Source organism: Taeniopygia guttata, chromosome 4 (genome assembly GCF_048771995.1).
Source record: "Taeniopygia guttata chromosome 4, bTaeGut7.mat, whole genome shotgun sequence".
Classification (NCBI taxonomy): domain Eukaryota; kingdom Metazoa; phylum Chordata; class Aves; order Passeriformes; family Estrildidae; genus Taeniopygia; species Taeniopygia guttata.
In genome coordinates this window covers 48,447,955-48,470,780 of record NC_133028.1, presented here as the reverse complement: position 1 = coordinate 48,470,780, position 22,826 = coordinate 48,447,955, and the positions used below count along the sequence as shown (strand labels likewise).

Genomic DNA, 22,826 nt, shown 5'->3' with positions numbered 1-22,826 from the left:
GACTATGGAGAGCTAAGTTTCACCTACAACTATTGTAAAACATGCTTTGTGTCTTTCATCAGAGAAAGAAGAGTGAAGTATTTTGCTCATACCTGAAGGCTCTGGTTCTCTGTTAAGGCAGTCCTGAGGCAATTACCCATCTCATTCAGTTTGGCTTGCAGTTGAGTGAGCTCACTTGTCTCTGTTCTTATTCTTATCTGTGCTTGTAGTTTGCTTATCTTATCCTCTTTCTCTTTGACACTTTCTCCTACTTCATATATTACATTTTCTAACTTCTGAATTTTCACTTCCATAGCCTATTGAGATATATCAATCACTCAATTATAAGCAGTTATGTCAAAAGACAGTAACAGTAACAGCAAATGGTCATATTCTTAGGAAAAACTAGAAAAAACCCAAACCATACACAAAAAAATCCAACACTACAGGCTCTATGGCAACTCTTCATGTCCAGGTAACTGTTTTGTGTCATCTTTTAATAGTCTAGAACACTCACATCTAAGAAAAGAAAAAGTGCTTTGGAGAAGGGTAACTGTGACATAAAAAAAGAGAAATAAATGAGTTCTGAATTCCTGTGATTAAATAAAGAATTCTTCTCCAGCTTCACATCTGACATAGTGAATACCACAGACTGACAGGAAGCATCGAGAGTATCACCCTATTAAAGTCAACACTTCAAAAGCAAATAAAAGCTTTCATATAATTTCTAAACTGAACACCTATTTGTGTACAGAAATCAGGCCATTAAAATAATCATGTTACAAGCAAGAGCTCAAAATTCCACTTTGGAAATAAAAGACCTACTAAAATAAGGTGTACTCTATTTGTATTGTGGTGGCGCAGATTTACAGTTGCCATCAATCCTTAGTTTCAGTTTGGAGTACTCTCCCTTACAAAGCAAGCATCAAAGAAATTCTTAGAGGCAAGTATTTGTACCTTTTTGTCTTGTTCTGCAGCCTTTAATTTATTATGAAGCCTATAATTTTCTTCTTCTAATGCCAGACTGGCAGAGCCACCAGGGGCCAGTTTTTCTTTTAGAGTGTTTAGATCCTGAAGCAACTCTTCATTTTTCTCTTTTCTCTGTTTTAATTCAGCATCAGCATTTTTACTGTAATTAGCAGTTCTGGCATCCAGCTCTGAAGAAAGTTCAAGGAGTATCTGAAAATGAGAAGCATCAGACAGCATAATTTTAAATAATTTTTTAATCTGCTAGAAATATGGCAAGTGAAGAAACAGGAAGTACCTTAGCCTGTATTATTTTCACATTCTTGTTTCGGTGCCCTATTTGACAATGCTTGCTGTCAAATGGTAACATTATCACTCAAAAGAACAGTTTCAAGAGAGGAAGGCAGGAAGGGACACAAGAGAAGATGACAGTGTATTGCAGGTTTACCAGTATTTCTGCATTAACTTAAACTCTAATATTAGAGAAACAAAAGGAACTATATTGGGAAGACTTCTTTAAAGTCAGCCACAGAAAACCATAATTATTCACAGATTTTTCTAACTAGAATATATACACTGACTAAAGGAAATTAAATTACACATTGGACTGTTCTAGAAATCCACATGTTTAATATGTCAGATAAATAAAAACATCACAATTGTCAGGAAATAACAATGTTTACTAGATTTTTGTTTGTTTGTTAAAAGCTTTGATCCACATAATATTAGGGTCAGGGAATTATTCCAAAAACCTTGCCAGCACTGCAAAATCCCAAAAATGTCAAGACTCACTATTGACTCTACAAAAGATACTTCTTAAAATAGACTAAACTTAAGATTTAATCGGGAAGATGAAATATTGTGAAATTCTGTTCATGATGCCTAAACTCTGAAAAATGCTGTCCAGGTTTCCAAAAGAGGAAAGCAGTAAGCACAAGAAAGAAGGGAGTGTAAATATAAATTTAACTGAGTTTCAAAAATGGCTATAGTACTTTTGATAAAGCTTGGCAAGAAAAGCAACATTTACCAGAATTCAGATTAACAAAACCCCAAATAAACAACCTCACACCCCTCACATTTATTACCTAGAAAGTATTTTAGAAAGCGAGTTTTCCACTTTAAAAACATCTTTAAAAATCTTTTAAGTAATCCTACATCTTACAGTTAAATTATGAGTAAGTGCTGATAATAAATGAATGATCATTTAAGAGCCTTTTTAGTGTTTTGTTTTCAATCATAGGCATTCGCAGAGTGCTTACACAAAATATATTTCTGATTCCAGAACATTTAATTTTACCTTTACTTTAGGAGTCCAGAATTTAAAGACTTGCAAGAGTCTTTCATTATCTTTCTTTAGTTCTTCTTTCAGTTCCTCTGCATCCCAGTGAGTTCCTGAACAAGCTTCCCAGAACTGTATTATTTCTTTTCTAGCACTTTCTTCCTGCTGTAACTCAGCTTCTATGCAGAGAAGTTCATTTTCCATTTCTGATACATCTTTGAGAATGCTCTTATAAAGAAAAAAAAGGCAATTAAAATTTCAGTACTGGTTTGATTATCACATGTCTAAATACACCTTCTGTCCTCTCAGCTATCAGTATAGCAGGAAATCCATTTTAGCATCTAATTGTCATATTAAAGGAGTTTTGTTAGAATTAAAATTACACCTTATTGGGAAAGCAAGAAAATCTACATTCCTAAGGCAGGTGGAAAGGGGAAAAAAAAAAGTGCTTATTAGCAAAAGTTTATTCCATGGTTTTAGAACAGGTCATCTTGGTACTGGATAGTATGTATTGGAAAGGGCAAATCAGTAAATAACATTCCCACTATTTTCTAACCTATTAATTTTATTTTCAGCTGCTTTAAGAAGCAAAATCCTCTTATTGTAGGACTAGCAGCATAAAAAACCAAAACAACTCTACTCCTTCACCCCCCTTTTGAAAAGTTTTAACAGATAAATCCATTGCCATTAGATTCCCACCACCACATGACCCCATGCCTAGGAGTTTTGGGGTTTTATGCTTATTTTTTTACCAAATATTACCTCTGCATCCAAGTGCAAACTGTGCAGCCCTTCACTGCTGTTTAACACTTGAGATGATACTTCATTCTGCTTCGAATTCATCTTCCTGAGATATTGAATCTGGGATTGTAGGTCATGTTGTCTTCTCTTTTCCTCAAACAATTCAATTTCATACTTGTGAACAGTAGTGTGGTACTCTCTTCTCTTTGTGCAAACAGAGCTGAACAGAAGCTGTTGCAGAAGCACAGGATGTATTAATGAGCCTGTTTTAAACTGGTACCCTGCATGCAGCCAAAATACAGTATTTTATAATTCAATCTATTTACTCTCTGAACCTCTAAATACCCAGGATAACTAACACATGACCAAGAAAATCAGGTTCACATGTGCATTATAGTAATGGCATGTAAAACTTTTAGCTGAGACAGCACTTTTCCAGTATGCTATTTTTTGTAGACTCCAAAAAAAGCCAAGAAGTCTAAAAGGCTCTAGACAGCATTCAACAAATCTAAACTTTGAAAAACAAAGTGTTCTTTGTTATATTTATTTTCTCTTGGAGTTGTGAAAGGTGCAGATGATCTATGAGAATAATATTGCTGTGCTGATTTAAAACTTTATTCTAGCAGAGCTCACTAGTTAAATCTTAAACATCTTTAACCATGAAAGTTAAAAGCCATCTATGGAAAAAAATTGAACCTAAAATGGCTGGGTTAAGTTATGAAATGAGGCTCTTTGGAATATTGGTCAGCTTGCAAGTTAATGGGTACCTGTAGACATCACTGACTCTCAAGAACCTCACCCTCTCTCTCCAGGCCTGTGCAGGTTTCCATGTTCCAACCAAAAAAAAAAAACCAGCCCTTAATATTTCATGGTAAATAAAGAAACAGAAAAAACTCTGTCATTTACTGTACTTCTGCATATGTTAACAGGAATTCTTTCACAACTACTCTTAACCTTTTTGCTAATAATTTTAGTCCAGTGGAGAAACTGATTCCAAACTGGGAAAGATCTTCAAGGCTGTAAAATCAAACTACAGTTTTGCAGAGTAAGCATGCATCTCCAAGCCATTTTGCATGTCTCTTTCCCCCCCAGAGAAAGTCATCTATTTATAGAGTACAGAAAGGAAATTTCATTTTCCAATTAAAATGGAATAACATTAATGAAATAATCCTGTGCAAAACAGCTGAACTACAGTTAAAAACTAAGTTTGATTTACATAACTAAGTAGTTGCAGTTTTCTAAGATTGTACAGCAACTACTATCAACTTATTTTCTCCAATGTATGGATTCTCCAAACCCAAAGCTAGAGTAAAATCCTAGCTGTTACCATTGAGAGCTTATTTAAAAAAACCTAAAGCCCAAATCCAAGTGATATGAAGCATCCAAATATTCAGCATTATAAGTTGGTACCTTCAATTTGGTCAATAACTTCTGGAGACGAGTATTCATTTCCTCATTTTTAGTTTGAAGTGTTTTGACTTGTTTACTCTGCTCCAGTGTAAGCTGAGGCAGTATCACAGCTATCAGTGCTTTCTGACTGTTCAGTTCACTCTTTAGCTTAAGAGACACTGTAGAGAGACATTCATATCTCTTCCCCATACTTGGGAATTTCTCAAGAAGCTCCTAAATGCAAGAGAAATAAATTAATTTGTTCACAATAAGGAAAAGTGTGATTAGCTATAAACAGAAACATAAAATAAATTACCTGACTTCAGGACTAACCCCTACGGTATGTACTAGTTTTACAACAGGCAAAGTTATGATTAAGACTTCAGTTTTGACTTGCCACAGGGATATGACAAAAACTAATCCAGGCACAAACCCAGATAATTTCTCAGTTTTCTAGCAAGTAATTTCACAAGCTCAAATTCTCTTTGTGGTTTAGATTGCCTGGCCACATCAAGACTGGTAAATCAGGCAGGGAAAAAAAAAATCCCCGTTTGCAAGTTTTCCAGCTGGTCTTCTGTCAGGATGGACTCCCAGATTTATTTGCTTCTCCTTTCTTGAAGGAAAGGGCTCATGAAGTGGGTCCTAGCACTGTGCCATGAAAAGGAAGCTGTGAACAAGCAGTGAGCAGGCTCAGTAGCACTACAGGCTTGAAAACCCAGTAAACTGCAACTCCAAAATCTTTAATAGTCTGTGTTATGCATTTTAAAATAAGTATAAAACTCCCCTGACATACTCCCTCCATCATTGTTTCTTACTTGAAAGAATAAAGATTCACTAGTTTTCTTAACTCTTCACTTCACAGTAAAAACACTGGAACATTGGGAAGAGGCAGACAAGATCGTATCTACTACAGAAGTCAGAAGGGGAGAGTGCTCTTAAAAGGGATCAGCTGATGTTAACTCCATTATGATTTAACTTTATAAGCTGTGCTGGTATTTTGTTTTCCGTTGATTTGTGGTTCTTAAATAAAGTTTTATGTTACTGTAGTAGAGTTTAAGCTCTGCTCTTTGTATTTTGAAGGTTGTAAGGAGTTCTTTTGTTGAATTGTAGTTTATTTCTTCATTGTAATTTAGTACTTTGGGTTTGTAGGGCTTTGTTGTTGGTTGTAGTTTACTTTTTCATTGTAATTAATTTTATTTCTTTTTGTTTGGGTGCCAGATGTGACAATGCAGAGCAAGAGTCCCCAGGCAGTGCAAAGGAGAGCCCTTTACTGCAAAACCCAGGCCTTTTTAAGCAGTTAGCCAGTTACCAGTTTACACGGCTTTAAGGCACAACAAGCCCAAGTCAACCAACCATGATACACCTCGATGGGGACACGTGGCAGTGATGCAGCACATGTCTCACGTCTCTGTACCCCTATTCCAGCTGGGTCACTCTCCCATAGTTCCCTGCTACTTAGCCAAAGGAGCAGGCCTGAGCCACGATTTGACAAGGTTAACAAGGCCCTTATTTTATAAGGCTTTACCTTACTTTACCCAGCAATACACATTCATAAATCCTGGTTTATTTTGGCTTTTGGCAGGTTACTAGTACTTCTTGTATCTGTGAAAATATACTCAAAAGGTCTGAGGAATTCCTCATTTGATGGCAGAAGCGCTTTAATGAAATGATTTTATTTGACATCAGTTTAGTATTTGATGAGGAATAATGGAAGGGAGGATTTGGGGGGCGGATTTTACAAAACCAAAATGGCAAAGTGCTTCTGTTTGAGGTTCAACAAAGGGAACTGCCAAGTCACAACACCCCCCATGCAGTCCTACAGGCTGTGGGAATAGTGTCTGGAAAGCTTCCCAGCAGGAAAGGACCTGGGGGGTGCTGGTCAACAGCTGGCAGAACATGAGCCAGCATGTGCCCCACTGGCCAAGGGTATCCTAGCAAGGCCAGACCTTAAATCCTCTGTTTAGTTCTGGGCCCCTCACTACAGGAACATCATTGTGGTGCTGGGGAGTGTCCAGAGAAGGGCAATGGAGATAAGGAAGAGTCTCGAGCACAAGTCCTGTGAGGAGTGTGTGAGGGAATTGTTGGTGTTTTAGCCTGGAGAAAAGGAGACTGCAAGAAGACATTACCACTCTACAACTGCCTGACAGGAGGGCATAGCCAGGTGGGGGCTGGCCTCTGCTGTCCAGTAACATGTGCTAAGTTGCACTAAGGGAGGTTTAGACTGGTTATTAGGAAAAAATTCTCAATTGAAAAGGCTGTCAAGTACTGGAACAGGTTGCCCAGGGAAGTGGTGGAAGCACCCACCCTGGAGTTACTTCAAAGATGTGTACATCTGGCACTTAGGGACACGGTTTAGCAGTGATCACGGCAGTGCTGGTTTAAGGGTTGAAATGTATAATCTAAGAGGTCTTTTCCAACCTAAATGATCCTATGATCCTACATGACTAGATATTTTCATTGGGGTGGCTGGACAGTAATGAAAGTAAGTGAGATACTCTGTGAACATTAAATTGATGTGCAATCACTGAACAACAACAGCAAATCAACTGATCCCATGGTATGCAGCATCTTAGTAAGATATGCAAACCACTTTATACATAATGCTCAAAAGGCTTATGCTCCATGGTGAGTGTCATTAAGTTCCTATGTGCATCCTTACAACAAACAGAAAAATAAGCTTACCTTAATTTTCAAGGTTTTTTCTTTCAAGTTGTCATCAGCCACCTCCTTTGCAATATCCACTGGGTCTACCAGAATACTGTCCAGGTTTCTCTGCTTCAGTTGTTCTAAAGCATCTTCCAGTTTTGCCTTGGTTTCAACACACTAAAATAAAAACACACTTTATTTAAGTAGCAGTCAAGACCAGAAGTTATGAGTCACTCAGGTATGCTAATTGCAACACTCACCATCTCAGAATTTCTTTGCAATTCTGTCTTGAGCTGGTCCCTCTCAGACCTGACATCCTGAAGAAGTTTTTCTAGCTCATCTTTTTCATGATTAACTGATGAGATTTGTTCTTTAAGTTGTAAAGAGAGACTAGTTCTTTCAGCTAATAACTGGTCCTTCTCACATGATACACTATTTAGGGTCTCACTTAATTGCTGAATCTACAGTGAATAGTGGAGAAAAACAAATCACAATTTGATGGCCGTGGTCTTTATACAACCTATGAAGTAGTCAAATCCAAAAGTCACAATTTTTAATTAACTAAAATTCACACAAGTAGAAATAAAAGTATAAAAATAATTTCAGTGTTCTAAAAATATAGAAAAAAATTTACAAGGAAGAGGAATAGCATGATACCCAAAAAAGTCTACATCAACTTCGGTCTTCTGTAAAACAAGAGGAATCAAATGAAATGGCAATCAACCTACACCTACATCACAACAAAATTAAAATAGAAGATGATCATGAAAAATGGACAATACACTTATATTTCCTCTACTGAAAAGTAAGACTTGTTAAACTGAAGCAATCCTCAAATACACTCTTTGATCCACAAAGGAAAAGTTTGACAGGTGAAAAGCTCAAAAGCAAACACTATGAAAAGAATGAGTAGACAAGAACTAAATGCAAGACTTTCAAACATTGTCTGGCATTCAAAAAGTGTGCAAAGAACCAAGGATTCAAAACCCAGTTAAGTCCATGCTGTCTACACAGTGCCTTTTAAAAGTTGGAAGACACATACAAGTACTAATTAAAAATGCATACATAAGATAAACTCACATTCATTCCAAAACTGGACATCATTACTAAATATCAGTAACCAAACTTTGACAAAATTCTTCGGCTATGTTCATGTTTGTTTGCAAACCATAAAAATGATGCTCCGAGAATTAAAAATCAACACGTTTATACAAAAGTTTAGCATATCAGTAACAAAACATCAGAAGACATAACAGAGACTAAACACCAACACTCCTCACCTTGCTTGTGAGGCTGTCCTTCAAAATCTCTGCCTGTCTCTGAACCTTTAACAAGTGTTCTTCCCTTTCTTTACAAGTCTCTACCATTTGCTGAAGCTCATCCTTCTCCTTGTTCAGTAAAGTGATGCTCTCAAGCTGCTGACACACTTGCTCACTCATTGCCTTTTCAGCTTGTTGCTTTTCTGCCAGGAGGTTGCCATACTCAGCTGAGACACGAGTCAGGTTTTCGGTGACTTCAGTGAGCTGGAAAGAACAAATCCAAACCAGTATTGGTATTTATAATCACTTCATGCAAGGCCAAAACTAATTTGATGCCTTAGAGAAAATACAAGTAACACGATAAGTTCCTAAATGTTTTTGTGAACCCAGCAATGAGGTTTGGATTGAAGCGTGTTGTTGCATTATCAAGCAGAAGCACTGTCTGTACATATGGGTTGTTATAAAAAGATTGTTTTAAGGAAGGTTTTACTGCTGTAGAAAGCCAAAAAGACAAAATTTCGCTTACAAGCCAATCAAGCGTTAGCACTTCTGTCTCAGTGGAAAGCAAAAGTAAAATGTGGGAAAACCCACAACACATTCTATGTCCATAAAAATGCCTCAGTTGCTGTATCCATATGAGACATCACAATGTGCTAAAATGAAGCCTACAATCCACAGTGTCTTCAGACATGAAAACAAGAAGTAGAGAACAAATTCATAATAGTGTAACATATTAAAGAATGAATTAAGCTCTCCCAATGCTGCCCAACGATCTTCAGAAATAGATACCCATTTTACATCATTAAAATGCATAAAATTTAAGACTGGGAAAATAGAGAGAAAATAAAGTGCATTGTTGATTAAAAACAATATTCAGTCATTCAGCACCAAGACATATTTAGTTATAAATAATGGGTTTCCTTATTAGATGTACTAGAGCCCTAGGAATGCAAGTTTGCAGTAGACACAGGCCAGAATGGCAGAACTGGTAATTTTCTTGACAAAACTGCTTCTGACCTTCTGCTGCACTTCATCAGTTTTTTCTTTCAATTCCACTTGCACCTTCAAGAGCGTGCAAAGCACCAGAGATAAAAAAACCAGTTAAGCCCATGCTGTCAACACAGTGCTGTTATAGAAGTTGGAAGACATGTTCAAGACCTGAATATTGTATTAAATACACACTCATCAGATAAATTCACACTCATTCCAAAGCTGGACCAATCCAATGGGATACAAGGCTGTGATCACTAGACAGTGATATAACTAAATGCCAGTAAAGCAACTTAGACAAAATCCTTTGCCCATGTTCATGGTTGTTTGCAAAGCACAAAAAAGATCCTCTGAATGTTAAAAATTAAATAGGATTTATATGGAGAAAGGGTTTGGCACACCCGTAACAAAACATGAGAATACATAATAGAGACTAAACACCAACACTCCTCACCTTGCTTGTGAGGCTGTCCTTCAAAATCTCTGCCTGTCTCTGAACCTTTAACAAGTGTTCTTCCCTTTCTTTATAAGTCTCTACCATTTGCTGAAGCTCATCCTTCTCCTTGTTCAGTAAAGTGATGCTCTCAAGCTGCTGACACACTTGCTCACTCATTGCCTTTTCAGCTTGTTGCTTTTCTGCCAGGAGGTTGCCATACTCAGCCGAGACACGAGTCAGGTTTTCGGTGACTTCAGTGAGCTGGAAAGAACAAATCCAAACCAGTATTGGTATTTATAATCACTTCCTACAAGGCCAAAACTAATTTGATGCCTTAGAGAAAATACAAGTAACACGATAAGTTCCTAAATGTTCTTGTGAACCCAGCAATGAGGTTTGGATTGAAGAGTGTTGTTGCATCATCACGCAGAAGCATCGTCCGTACATATGGGTTGTTATAAACGGATTGTTTTAGGGAAGATACTATGGCAGTAAAAATTTGGGGGTAAGCCAAAAAAGACAAAATTTTGCCGAAAAGCCAGTCAAATGTCAGTGCTTCTGTCTCAGTGGAAAGCAAAAGTAAAATGTGGGAAAACCCACAAGACATTCTAAATCCATAAAAATGCCTCAGTTGCTGTATCCACAGTTAATAGGAGACATTACTGAGTGTTAAAAATGAAGCCTACAATCCACAGTGTCTTCAGACATGAAAACAAGAAGTAGAGAACAAATTCATAATAGTGTAATAAGTTAAAGAATGAGTTACGCTCTCCTGCAGGTACTCAAGTATCTTCTGAATTACATTATTGGAATGAATAAAATTTTTACTAGGAATTTGGAGAGAGGTTAAAGTGCAATATTTGTTCCAAATAACATTCAGTCATTCAGCACCAAGACATATTTAATTATAAATAATGGGTTTCCTTATCAGATGTACTAGAGCCCTAGGAAAGGAAGTTTGCAGTAGATACGGGTAGCCAGACCCAGCAGAACTTGTAATTTTCTTATCAAAACTGCGTCTGACCTTCTGCTGCAGTTCATCAGTTTTTTCTTTCAATTCCGCTTGCGCCTTCAAAAGCTGATTTTCTTTCTCTGAAATACTTCCTTTCAGCTCCACAATCTTCTCCTGATGTTGTCCAAGAGATTCATGAGTACATCTCAGCTCCTCCTGCATCTCGGAGTTCTTTGGACACAATTCAAGGTCATTAACACCTGAACAACACTTGCAAAAGCTAAGTAGTCTACTAAAGCTGTTCTCCTATGGGAGGAGAACTACTTTTATTACCTTGCTAATTGTCTCCTGTAGAGTTTCTTTAAGCTGGTCTCTCTCATTCTGGAGATTTTCCAGTTGCATTTTAAAATCCTCATCATCATCATCTCTTTCTGTCTGGGTGCTGACTTCCTGGGAGTCATGTGGTTTTGGAGGAACATCTGCTCTCTCCATTTTTTCAGATTCCCCTTGATATTCACTGGCCTTGGCTTCCTCCATTTCATGCAATCTCCGTTGCGCCTGGTTCAGCTCTTCTCTCAGAAGAAATAACTCTTGCTCCATAGATTGTCCTTGAATCTGTGGTATCTATTTTGTAAGAGATTCAAATAAACACATTCAGGATGCAGCTTTAGGAAAAACTTATCTGACACCATTGACAGGATGATTATGTACAACAGACAGTAGCACTGCTTTAGACAGATTTGTACTTTTTTAGAGTGTTAAAATTTGACCAAATTCCTTATTCAATTTAAGTTTAGTGAAATAAGAGACATGTGAAAATGAAACTTGAAGCAAGAACTTCTTTTAGAAGTTATCAGACGTTTCACTGTCATAGGTTTAGCATAGTGAGGAATAGCAACAACAAAAAAGCTCCACAACAAACCTCTCCCATCTCAAAACTAGAGACCTTATCTCTTTTTCTTGTCTCAGCAGTATAAAATGCTATCTAGGCCCAGAAAATAATTTACTTGAATTTTTTCCATGGCCTCTTAAATATTAAAAACAATGCATATAGATTATTTTACTGATAAGTTAACATTTTATATATATATATATATATCCACCCACACACAGAAGTACAATCAGCACATGCAGTTATATCAAGTGTTGAGTGCTATGTCCCTTCCACTGAAAAAGGAAAGAGGTCAGTTCTACATAGACTGTAAAAAAAGCAGAATGACCCTTTCCAGATGAACAATTTATAGCTTCAGCTTACTTGATTATTAGAACCACATCCATGTGCAGATCAATGTAGAACACCATCATCCACTACCAATATTTTATTTACAGAAAAACATTTGTCACATTTCTGGTACTAGATATCCATATGTAAATAAAAGGAGGGATTATATATCAAGTAAACAATACATCTGCTGTTTAATGGTCTGCAGTAAAGTAACACAACATTTCTGCAGACTTTTGTAATTTTTTTCAATGAAGCAAAAGTTTAAGTAAGCAAGCTTCCCATTACAGATTTAGCATAATTACCAAAGTTCCTTCCCCAAGCTCCTCTTTGTTCAAAAGTAAACTGTCCAGCTTCTCCTGCAATGAATGGTTCTCTTGTGTAAGGAATATTATTTGCTCCTTTTGCACCTGAAGCTGATCACTTTCTCTACAGCTATTACTTCCTGATTTCTCCTCAGCCAGCTGATCTCTCTCTGACGTGATGATTTGAATTTCTTCTGTCATTTCTGAGATCTATTTTAAAAAAACAATGACAGCATTTTCTTCAATTCAATATAAAATTAAATACCAATTTTTTGTTTCATCCACTCTCCTACAGTGTTCTTAACATCAAACCACTATAACCAAAGCAGAAAATCTTGCAAACCAAACCTGTTATTCAGAGTGTGAAAAACACCAAGGATTTAAAACCTAGTTAAGTCCATGCTGTCTATACAGTGCCATTTAAAAGTTGGAAGACATGTACAAGTACTAAATAAAAATGCATACATATGCTAAACACACATTCATTCCAAAACTGGAACAATCCAATGGGATACAAGGCTGAGACCCGTAGACAATATCATTACTAAATATCAGTAACCAAACTTAGAAAAAATTCTTTGCCTATGCTCATGATTTTGTCCAAGCACAAAAAAGATGCTCTGAATTTTAAAAATTAAATAGGATTTATATGGAGAAAGGGTTTGGCACACCCATGACAGAATACATAATAGTGACTAAACACCAACACTCCTCACCTTGCTTGTGAGGCTGTCCTTCAAAATCTCTGCCTGCCTCTGAACATTTAACAAGTGTTCTTCCCTTTCTTTATAAGTCTCTACCATTTGCTGAAGCTCATCCTTCTCCTTGTTAAGTAAAGTGATGCTCTCAAGCTGCTGACACACTTGCTCACTCATTGCCTTTTCAGCTTGTTGCTTTTCTGCCAGGAGGTTGCCATACTCAGCCGAGACACGAGTCAGGTTTTCGGTGACTTCAGTGAGCTGGAAAGAACAAATCCAAACCAGTATTGGTATTTATAATCACTTCCTACAAGGCCAAAACTAATTTGATGCTTTGGAGAAAATACAACCAGTAACAAGATAAGTTCCTAAACGTTCTTGTGACACCAGCAATGAGGTCTGGATTGAAGAGTGTTGTTGCATTATCACGCAGAAGCACTGTCTGTACATATGGGTTGTTATAAATGGATTGCTTTAGGAAACTTTACCGCTATAGTAAGCAAAAAAGACAAAATTTTGCTGAAAAGCCAATCAAACGTCAGTGCTTCTGTCTCAGTGGAAGGCAAAAGTAAAATATGGAAAAACACGCAAGACATTATATGTCCATAAAAATGCCTCAATCTACAGTTGATAGGTGTCAATACTGAGTGTTAAAAATGAAGCCTACAATCCACAGTGTCTTCAGACATGAAAACAAGAAGTAGAGAACAAATTCATAATAGTGTAACAAATTAAATAATGAATTAAGCTCTCCCAAAGTTGCTCAACGATATTCAGAATTAGATAGTCAATTTACACTATTAGAATGCATAAAATTTAAGACATCGAAAACAGCGAGAAGATAAAGTGCATTGTTGATTTTAAATACTATTCAGTCATTTAGAACCCAGGCATATTAAGTTATAAATAATGGGTTTCCTTATTAGATGTACTAGAGCCCTAGGAATGCAAGTTTGCAGTAGACACGGGCAGCCAGACCCAGCAGAACTGGTAATTTTCTTGACAAAACTGCTTCTGACCTTCTGCTGCACTTCATCAGTTTTTTCTTTCAATTCCACTTGCACCTTCAAGAGCATGCAAAGCATCAGAGATAAAAAAACCAGTTAAGCCAATGCTGTCGACACAGTGCTGTTATAAAAGTTGGAAGACATGTTCAAGACCTGAATATTGTATTAAATACACACTCATCAGATAAATTCACACTCATTCCAAAGCTGGACCAATCCAGTGGGATACAAGGCTGTGATCACTAGACAGTGATATAACTAAATGCCAGTAAAGCAACTTAGACAAAATCCTTTGCCCATGTTCATGGTTGTTTGCCAAGCACAAAAAAGATCCTCTGAATGTTAAAAATTAAATAGGATTTATATGGAGAAAGGGTTTGGCACACCCGTAACAAAACATGAGAATACATAATAGAGACTAAACACCAACACTCCTCACCTTGCTTGTGAGGCTGTCCTTCAAAATCTCTGCCTGTCTCTGAACCCTTAACAAGTGTCCTTCCCTTTCTTTACAAGTCTCTACCATTTGCTGAAGCTCATCCTTCTCCTTGTTCAGTAAAGTGATGCTCTCAAGCTGCTGACACACTTGCTCACTCATTGCCTTTTCAGCTTGTTGCTTTTCTGCCAGGAGGTTGCCATACTCAGCCGAGACACGAGTCAGGTTTTCAGTGACTTCAGTGAGCTGGAAAGAACAAATCCAAACCAGTATTGGTATTTATAATCACTTCCTACAAGGCCAAAACTAATTTGATGCCTTAGAGAAAATACAAATAAAACGATAAGATCCTAAATGTTCTTGTGAACCCAGCAATGAGGTTTGGATTGAAGAGTGTTGTTGCATCATCATGCAGTAGCATGGTCCGTACATATGGGTTAAGGAAAGTTTTACTGCCATAGTAAGCCAAAAAAGTCAAAATTTTTCTGAAAAGCCAATCAAACGTCAGTGTTTCTGACTCAGTGGAAGGCAAAAGTAAAATGTGGAAAAACACACAAGACATTCTAAATCCATAAAAATGCCTCAGTTGCTGTATCCATAGTTGACATTGCTGAGTGTTAAAAATGAAGCATACAGTGTCTTCAGACATGAAAACAAGAAGTAGAGAACAAATTCATAATAGTGTAACAAATTTAAGAATGAGTTAAGCTCTCCTAAAGTTGCTCAAGGATCATCAGAATTAGATAGTCATTTTATGTTATTAGAATTATAAAATTTAAGACTAGGAAATCGGAGAGGTTAAAGTGCATTATTTGGTCCAAATAACATTCAGTCATTCAGCACCAAGACATATTTAGTTATAAATAATGGGTTTCCTTATCAGATGTACTAGAGCCCTAGGAAAGGAAGTTTGCAGTAGATACGGGTAGCCAGACCCAGCAGAACTTGTAATTTTCTTATCAAAACTGCTTCTGACCTTCTGCTGCAGTTCATCAGTTTTTTCTTTCAATTCCGCTTGCGCCTTCAAAAGCTGATTTTCTTTCTCTGAAATACTTCCTTTCAGCTCCACAATCTTCTCCTGATGTTGTCCAAGAGATTCATGAGTACATCTCAACTCCTCCTGCATCTCGGAGTTCTTTGGACACAATTCAAGGTCATTAACACCTGAACAACACTTGCAAAAGCTAAGTAGTCTACTAAAGCTGTTCTCCTATGGGAGGAGAACTACTTTTATTACCTTGCTAATTGTCTCCTGTAGAGTTTCTTTAAGCTGGTCTCTCTCATTCTGGAGATTTTCCAGTTGCATTTTAAAATCCTCATCATCATCATCTCTTTCTGTCTGGGTGCTGACTTCCTGGGAGTCATGTGGTTTTGGAGGAACATCTGCTCTCTCCATTTTTTCAGATTCCCCTTGATATTCACTGGCCTTGGCTTCCTCCATTTCATGCAATCTCCGTTGCGCCTGGTTCAGCTCTTCTCTCAGAAGAAATAACTCTTGCTCCATAGATTGTCCTTGAATCTGTGGTATCTATTTTGTAAGAGATTCAAATAAACACATTCAGGATGCAGCTTTAGGAAAAGCTCATCTGACACCTTTGACATGTTGTTTATGTACAACAATCAGAGGCCCTGCTATAAAAGCACAAGGAGAAGTGTAATCAGCACATCCCATTACATCAAATGTTGCTTGCAATGTCCCTTTTAGTGCCAGGAAAAAAGTCAGTTCTACCTACGCTTCAGAGGAGCCAAACCACCCTTTTCAGATGAGCAGCTTTTAACTTCATCTACTTAATTATCGAACATTTGTGTGCAGATCAGTACAGATCATAACTATCCTGCATCAAGTTAATACTCTATTTATAGACATTCTCCTAATAGAGGTGTATGTGTATATATACATCTATATAAACACTATGGGTGGCCTCTATCACAAGTAATCCATAATAAACTTTGATTTTTGAGGTGCAGTCAAGTACCACGATCCTTTTCTGCACCATGTTTTGCAAACATTTCACTGAAGCAAAAGTTTAAGTAAGCAAGCTTCCCATTACATATTTAGCATAATTACCAAAGTTCCTTCCCCAAGCTCCTCTTTGTTCAAAAGTAAACTGTCCAGCTTCTCCTGCAATGAATGGTTCTCTTGTGTAAGGAATATTATTTGCTCCTTTTGCACCTGAAGCTGATCACTTTCTCTACAGCTATTACTTCCTGATTTCTCCTCAGCCAGCTGATCTCTCTCTGATGTGATGATTTGAATTTCTTCTGTCATTTCTGAGATCTGTAAAAAAAAATACAAAGACAGCATACTCAATTTAAGATAAAATTAAATGCCAAATTTTTGTTTGATTCTTTCTCCTACAGTATTTATATAACAGCCTTCTGCAGTATGTTAGGATCTGAGCTGCCATTGACAATCATGTGTTATACTTCTCATTGGGACTGTTATAAGTAATGAAATTCCTTTTTTAAATATCAATCAGCCTCATTTCTACACTTAAGTAACCCTCATCTCCTCTTCCATTTCCCATCCAATGCCACCACTCAAATCCACAACATGGGGCACACAAGTTAAAAGAGGTTTATTTGACTATACATTACATCTTGAAGCTCTACAGAAACAGCAGCAGCTGGTCAAGACTTGGATTAAGCAGTACTCTTTTCCTGCCCACTTGCTATCAAGAGCCTAAAAAGTTTTTAAGGACATGCAGAAGAGACTACAAGTAGATTAACTGGGCTTGTTTTCATTATTGCATAAGGTTTTACCTGTATTTGGAGTTCTTTAATGGTTTTCCCTAGTGCTTCTTCAACACTCAGAATCTGAGATTCTTTTTCAGAAATACTTTTTTCCAACTTCTTGACAGTTTTCTGGGATTCCTTCAGAGAATTTTGTGCATTTCTCAAATCTTCATGTGCCAAGATGTTCTTTAGAATACAAGAGAGAAAATCCACAAAGAAAATACATGCGTTTTGTAATATTAGTAAGCATTCCTTAATTAAAAACGACCACACAAACTCCCACTCCTATATTCTTCCAAATATTTTAATATAGTTCATAAGTCTTTCTCCTACCATTGAAACAGTGTCCTTTATATCCTCTCTGAGTTGCTCTGTCTCAGCTTGGAGAAACTCCCCTTTTTGCTTCAGGTCATCTCGTTCCTGGGTTAGAGTTTTTATTTCTTCCTGACATTCTGTAAGCTGCTGCAAGACTGCCTGGATCTCCAAATCTTTTGCCTCAATTCTTACTTCACTAATCCTTTCTTTCGCTTTTAATTGTTCCAGTTCATTTAACTTCTGCTGAGTCCGAACAAGATTTTCTCTCAGCTCAAGAAGTTGTTTTTGCTCTGCTTCTTTCTCTTCCAGTTCTTTCATTTTGCTAGAGAGCTTTAGTTTGCAAAGGAAAAGGACAGACACTTTCATTGTAATGCAGAACTCCATTATATGCACATGTTCTCACAGACTTTTTATGAACTTAGAAAGGAAGAAAGATGCTAGCTAGCAAGGTCATTATTACACTGTAAGTCACTGCTTATACTCTTGCCCACAATAAATAAGCATTTGTTTATGTCACATTAGAGGAACCTTCCTGTGTTGGCTCCTTAGGAGTGAAAGTCTTACTAAAACATACACATCAAACTTTAGCATAGCTTAGGAATTATCAAAACCATAGCTGGAATATGACAGCCAGAGCAGTGCCCAAAGCTTTGTTAAAAATATGTATGCTCCACTTATTTTTATTTTTAAATTTTTTGTATTTATTTTTCCATTCTAATGGCCAATTTCTGTGGTGATTCTGTCTGGTTTGAAGGAACTCCTGTTCTAACAGGTCTCCAGATCCCAACGAGGTTCTATGACTTTATATAAAGTAGGCGAGAGCAGCACTGATAGAAAAAAAATATTATATAATGAAGATATTACCTAAAAATGGAAAAAGAATAATTAAAAAGTCAATTACAGAAGAATCTGGAGCAATTATATGTCTTTGCCTATAAAGAGTCCATTGAGCTGACTAATCCTTCAATATACTCCTGGGACAGAATAAGTAATACCCACTCATACCAGAGGAAGCCAGTGATATTGTCATTTACACCTTTAAGAGTATTTCTCCAAAACAGTTTTGTTAGCACTTTCAATTAATTCCTCAAGTCTCATATGTAAAAAGGAGCAAGCTGATACTGACCTCTAATTTAACTTCATCCAAAATTGTTTTAGACTCTTGTGCTTCTTTAGATAGGCATTCTATTTGGAGCTTCATTTGTTCATTGGTTTCTGATGCAGCTATGTATTTTTGTTCTATTTCTTCATGGAGCTGTTTAAGTGCTGCATATTCCTCATCAGACTTCATATATTTCAGTTGTAGATCTGTGAGATTGTCTTTTGATTTTTCAATTTCTTCAGACATATGTTTAAATCTCATTTCATTATCAGCTACTTCCAAAAGTAGCTTTTCATTTTCCAACTTTAATAAGCGTAACTCCTCACATGTTTCAAGAATCTGCCAACAGAAAAACAGTATTAATATATAATGGTTTCTAAATCAGTATTTAGTAGAACTACATAATAAAAACCAGGTACACGTGAAGATGTAGGAAATAAAGTACAGGCAAGCATACACAGTACATTGGGTTTTGCTCTGTTGGGACAGAACTCTCTAAAAAAGAATCTTTAAAAAAGAAGGATTCCCAAGACCTGAAATCTCTCTAATTCTTCAATACTTTCTATTTCCTATGTTTGAGCTAAGACTGGACTCCTAAACTGCATTTACACATTTATCAATGCTTTCTTCATAATACTGTTCCCTTGGACTGGCTACCTAGAACAGAGATGAGACAGAGTTAGAGAATAAAGTGGGTATTTATTAAAGACCTTCAGAGGATACACCTTGGGTAGTGCAAAAGCCTGGCAGAAGCTACACTCAAGATGGACAACGCTCACAAGTTCTCAGACGGATAAAAGTTTGGTCAGTTTGCATATCGGAGGTTAATTGTCCAACTATAGCTTCAGGTAAAAGTCACATTTCCCCAGTTTGCTTCTCCCCCGTCCCTGATTCACTTTTGTTTATATTTTCCAGGGCCTGAGGTAAATGGTGTGACCTTTGTTCCCAGGCCCAGAAGGACGGTTCAGTCTGAACAAAATGTGAAGAAAGCTAACTAGTGTTTCATATAGAGTTCAGAGTTATACACTAATGCATTAGAGAATATGAACAATATAGAAGCTTAAAATTTAGGGCATCAACAGAGAGATGAAGTTGTTAACATTTAATTACATTTTGTCAATTAGTGGAAGTAGACCCTTGGAGGGTTTGGAATTTTCTGCAAAGCATTAATGAGTTTGTAGATTACTTGCCCTGAATAATTTTCACTGCACATACTTAGTAGCAAGTGGTTTGTAGAACAAAAAAAGCTAGAAAGTGTGTGCAAACAAAGCCTTTAAAACATTTACTGCATACTTAGTCTACCAACCCCTTACCTGTTAGGAAATAAAAGAGTTTCCTAACAAGTTTTCTAGAATTTACAAGGTAAATCTCTAACTTCTCAAGCAGAATTTCTGCTAAGAGATCTTGACATTTTCTCTTTGCTCAATTACACGAAAAAATCAGTTCTAGAATAGTGCCCAGGATCAAACACCATTTTATCTATACATTCAGTTGTCAGTGGTGACCACAGCAAATAGACATGAAAAGGTTGGACTAGAAAATAAGGCATAATTGTAGTAGTCAGTGACTAAACATTAAACTAAACAAACTTATTCCTAGGAACAAATATTAAATATCTTAGAAGCAACAATTTAAAACTTAACCGTAAAATCTCAGGTTGACTCATGACAACTTTTGCTTTAAAGCTTCATACCCAATAGACCTCCATTAGTACATTACCAGTGAAGTATAACACAAAACCAAGAAAAAAAGGTTAGATTATTTTTTTACCTCTTTCTTTTGCATCTCAACAGTATTTGGTAGAGATTGAAATTCTGATAGCTCATTTACTTGTTTCTGTAGATGTGCATTCTCTTTCAAAGCATTTTCTAGTTCTCCTTTTAAGTCAGCTGCCTTTTTTTCCAGCTCCACATGAGAAAGCAAATCTAGAAATTTAAATTTAGACTAATAAGCGAGTGCAAGAGAAAAAAAATGTTTTAAATTAAGCAGATTTATATTGCATTCTGGATGTCATATAGTTATAATTCCAGAAAAGTATGTGTTACTGTTGCCAACAATTAAAAGACTAAGCTCCAGGTCTGAATTCTGTCAGTACTTCTTAGGTTGGTATCCAGTTTATTTTAGATTCTCTCCAACAGTCTTCATTAACTTGACTGTGCAAAATATTCTGTAAGCTGCAATTTCCAGAATGTTAAAGAAAATGCTCAAGTAGTTGCTCCATGCCAGCAATACCAGATCCTGGTTTCTTTATACTGACAGAACCTCCATGTATTGAGGAAGACAAGAGCCATAGCCCTGCCTATCCTCCCACCATTACAAGGAAAAGGAAGGAGAGAGGGAGCAGGGAAAAGGCACCACCTGGAACAGTACCTTTTGGAACTTTACCCTCCATCAGTGAAGTTAGTCTTGTGTTTTCTTGAAATAAAGACTGCAGCTCTCTCTGCAAGTCAGCTTGCATTTTTCGGTAACTGGCTTTTCCCGCTTCTACTTGGCTTTGATATAACTGAACATCCTTTTGCATTTGGTTGTGGTTATTTAAGAGTTCATTCTTCAGGAAAACAATACAACATGCAAGTCACGCACAGAATAAAAATCTATGTACTTGACATTTAAATAATGCACCTGGTACCATTTTCTGTTGTCACTCTGACCAGCTCTGACATTGATAAATATGGCAGAATAAGGCACAACTTAACAACTGTATTCCTGTCAGAGTCCTCTAACAAAACCTGCCTTAGAGTTCAGGGCCATAATTGCTGCTACTCTTTTGTGTTTACTCTTCCAAAGCTCAAAGTAAGCTCCATCCCACTTCTGAGTCCACATCTCCTATTCTCCTTTGTTCTCTGGTAAAACTGGGTCTGAAGTCTTACGTCCTAATAATGCACTAAAGACTGCTTCTTTGCTCTCTTTCCCTCCTGGTAAAACTAAAACTAACCATCCACTCCTATGGAAAAAAGCCTTTACTTTCTTTTTATCTCTTTCCTGGAGACTCATTTTCCGCAAACTGCATAAGTATTACTTAGAGTATTTGGAGAAAGTTAATGATGAGTGCTCCACCACACTGATGGTCTTCTTCACAAGCCTGGAAGCAGACAGGCCCTTAACAGCATTTGATACAACTATAAATGCAGTTCAACAAGTACTTGCCATCTTCTCCTTCAACTCCAAATTTTCACTTCTGAGAAAAGCAGATTCCTTTTTGGCATCCAAGGCTATGGCTTCACTATCTAAGAGGGATTTATTCAGCTGCTGAATTTCTTCAGTTAGTTTATCCCAATCTCCCTGAAAAAGACAACACTCAAAGAAGCAAAAATCGATAGAGCCATAATAAAGTAAATGTGTTCATTTTAATGTGGTCAAAATGTAAGCGGGGGCTTAGAAAACTAAGTTTACTCTAAGGGGAAGAGTATCAGGTTGTTTGAGAGATTGGAGAAACAGCAGCATTTCTCATAGCTTAAATTCCCCAGAGTACTGCTGTATGATAGGTAGTAATTAAAATTTTAAATTTTGTAAAACAGAATGTCCCAAGGCCTGTAGGGAAGCAGATGTTCATCATATCAAGGCTATACCTAAATTTAATCCAGCTCAAAAAAACAAAGTAATCTCTCAAGCCAGTAGAAAATTCAAGTTTACCAGTGCAAAAGATGTCTCCTTTTTTTCCACTCCTGCTTTTTGTAGTTCTTCCACACAATTCTGTAATAGTTTTATTTTGTTCTCTTTCTCTTTCAGCTGTTCCAGTTTGGAATTTATTTCTGCCTAAAAGTTGGAGAGGAAAAAGAGACAAAGAAGATTGGAGTGCTCAGTTTGGTTTTTCAGGTCAGAATTTATCAAAACCTACACAGAAAGCATTCGTGTTTCTTGGATATATCTTCCTAATATTTGCTAAGATTAACCCAAGCACAATCATGTCTAGCTTGTCCTCAGCAGATTTAGTATTTCAAGCTAAACAAACCAAGCACGTTTCATACAAGTCTTACTACCTGTAAATTCATGGAGAGGCTCACCTCAAGTTCCTCATTGTACACTTCAGCATTTGAAACTAGATTCTTTAAGCTGGTAATTTCATGCATTAGTTGAATCTGTGGAGCAAATTAAAGCAAAATTGCAGAGGATGTTAGAAAGCACCCACACCAGTAGTTTTAGTTGCCAACACCATGAAAACAAGCCAGGTCTATTGTGTTTTCTTTTTTATTAGTATATACTCACACATCTACTTAAACAGCTACAAAGCAAGATGTTACATATTCTTTCAAAACGGATATATGAGATGCAAAGCTCTGCTTTAGCTCCCCAGTAATTAGAAAGGATTCGAGTACAATTTAATCTGTAATAGTTTGAGAAGCAAGAGCAACGTGATCAAAGCAATTA

General features: G+C 36.9%; 1 protein-coding gene across 5 annotated transcripts in view; it reads right to left on the bottom strand.

Moving 5' to 3' along the window:
* The window catches only part of CENPE (centromere protein E), a 39,183-nt gene that overhangs the window by 4,169 nt on the left and 12,188 nt on the right, over positions 1-22,826 (bottom strand). The window contains exons 18-42 of one of the 5 annotated variants that reach the window (XM_030271644.4): positions 22,463-22,537; positions 22,092-22,214; positions 21,606-21,740; positions 20,829-21,006; positions 20,229-20,383; positions 18,483-18,797; positions 17,375-17,686; positions 17,069-17,227; positions 16,374-16,583; positions 15,543-15,833; positions 15,282-15,440; positions 14,309-14,551; positions 12,881-13,123; positions 12,165-12,374; positions 10,971-11,261; positions 10,710-10,868; positions 9,704-9,946; positions 8,281-8,523; positions 7,261-7,461; positions 7,037-7,177; positions 4,376-4,588; positions 2,987-3,196; positions 2,243-2,452; positions 937-1,158; positions 93-296 (exon numbers count right to left, since the gene is read on the bottom strand). In XM_030271644.4, the coding sequence (XP_030127504.4) occupies positions 93-296; positions 937-1,158; positions 2,243-2,452; positions 2,987-3,196; positions 4,376-4,588; positions 7,037-7,177; positions 7,261-7,461; positions 8,281-8,523; positions 9,704-9,946; positions 10,710-10,868; positions 10,971-11,261; positions 12,165-12,374; positions 12,881-13,123; positions 14,309-14,551; positions 15,282-15,440; positions 15,543-15,833; positions 16,374-16,583; positions 17,069-17,227; positions 17,375-17,686; positions 18,483-18,797; positions 20,229-20,383; positions 20,829-21,006; positions 21,606-21,740; positions 22,092-22,214; positions 22,463-22,537 (5,145 nt within the window). The remainder of the gene's footprint in view (positions 1-92; positions 297-936; positions 1,159-2,242; positions 2,453-2,986; positions 3,197-4,375; positions 4,589-7,036; positions 7,178-7,260; positions 7,462-8,280; positions 8,524-9,703; positions 9,947-10,709; positions 10,869-10,970; positions 11,262-12,164; positions 12,375-12,880; positions 13,124-14,308; positions 14,552-15,281; positions 15,441-15,542; positions 15,834-16,373; positions 16,584-17,068; positions 17,228-17,374; positions 17,687-18,482; positions 18,798-20,228; positions 20,384-20,828; positions 21,007-21,605; positions 21,741-22,091; positions 22,215-22,462; positions 22,538-22,826) is intronic. The other 4 variants (XM_041715909.2, XM_072928549.1, XM_041715908.2 and 1 more) reach the window with 4 other exon arrangements.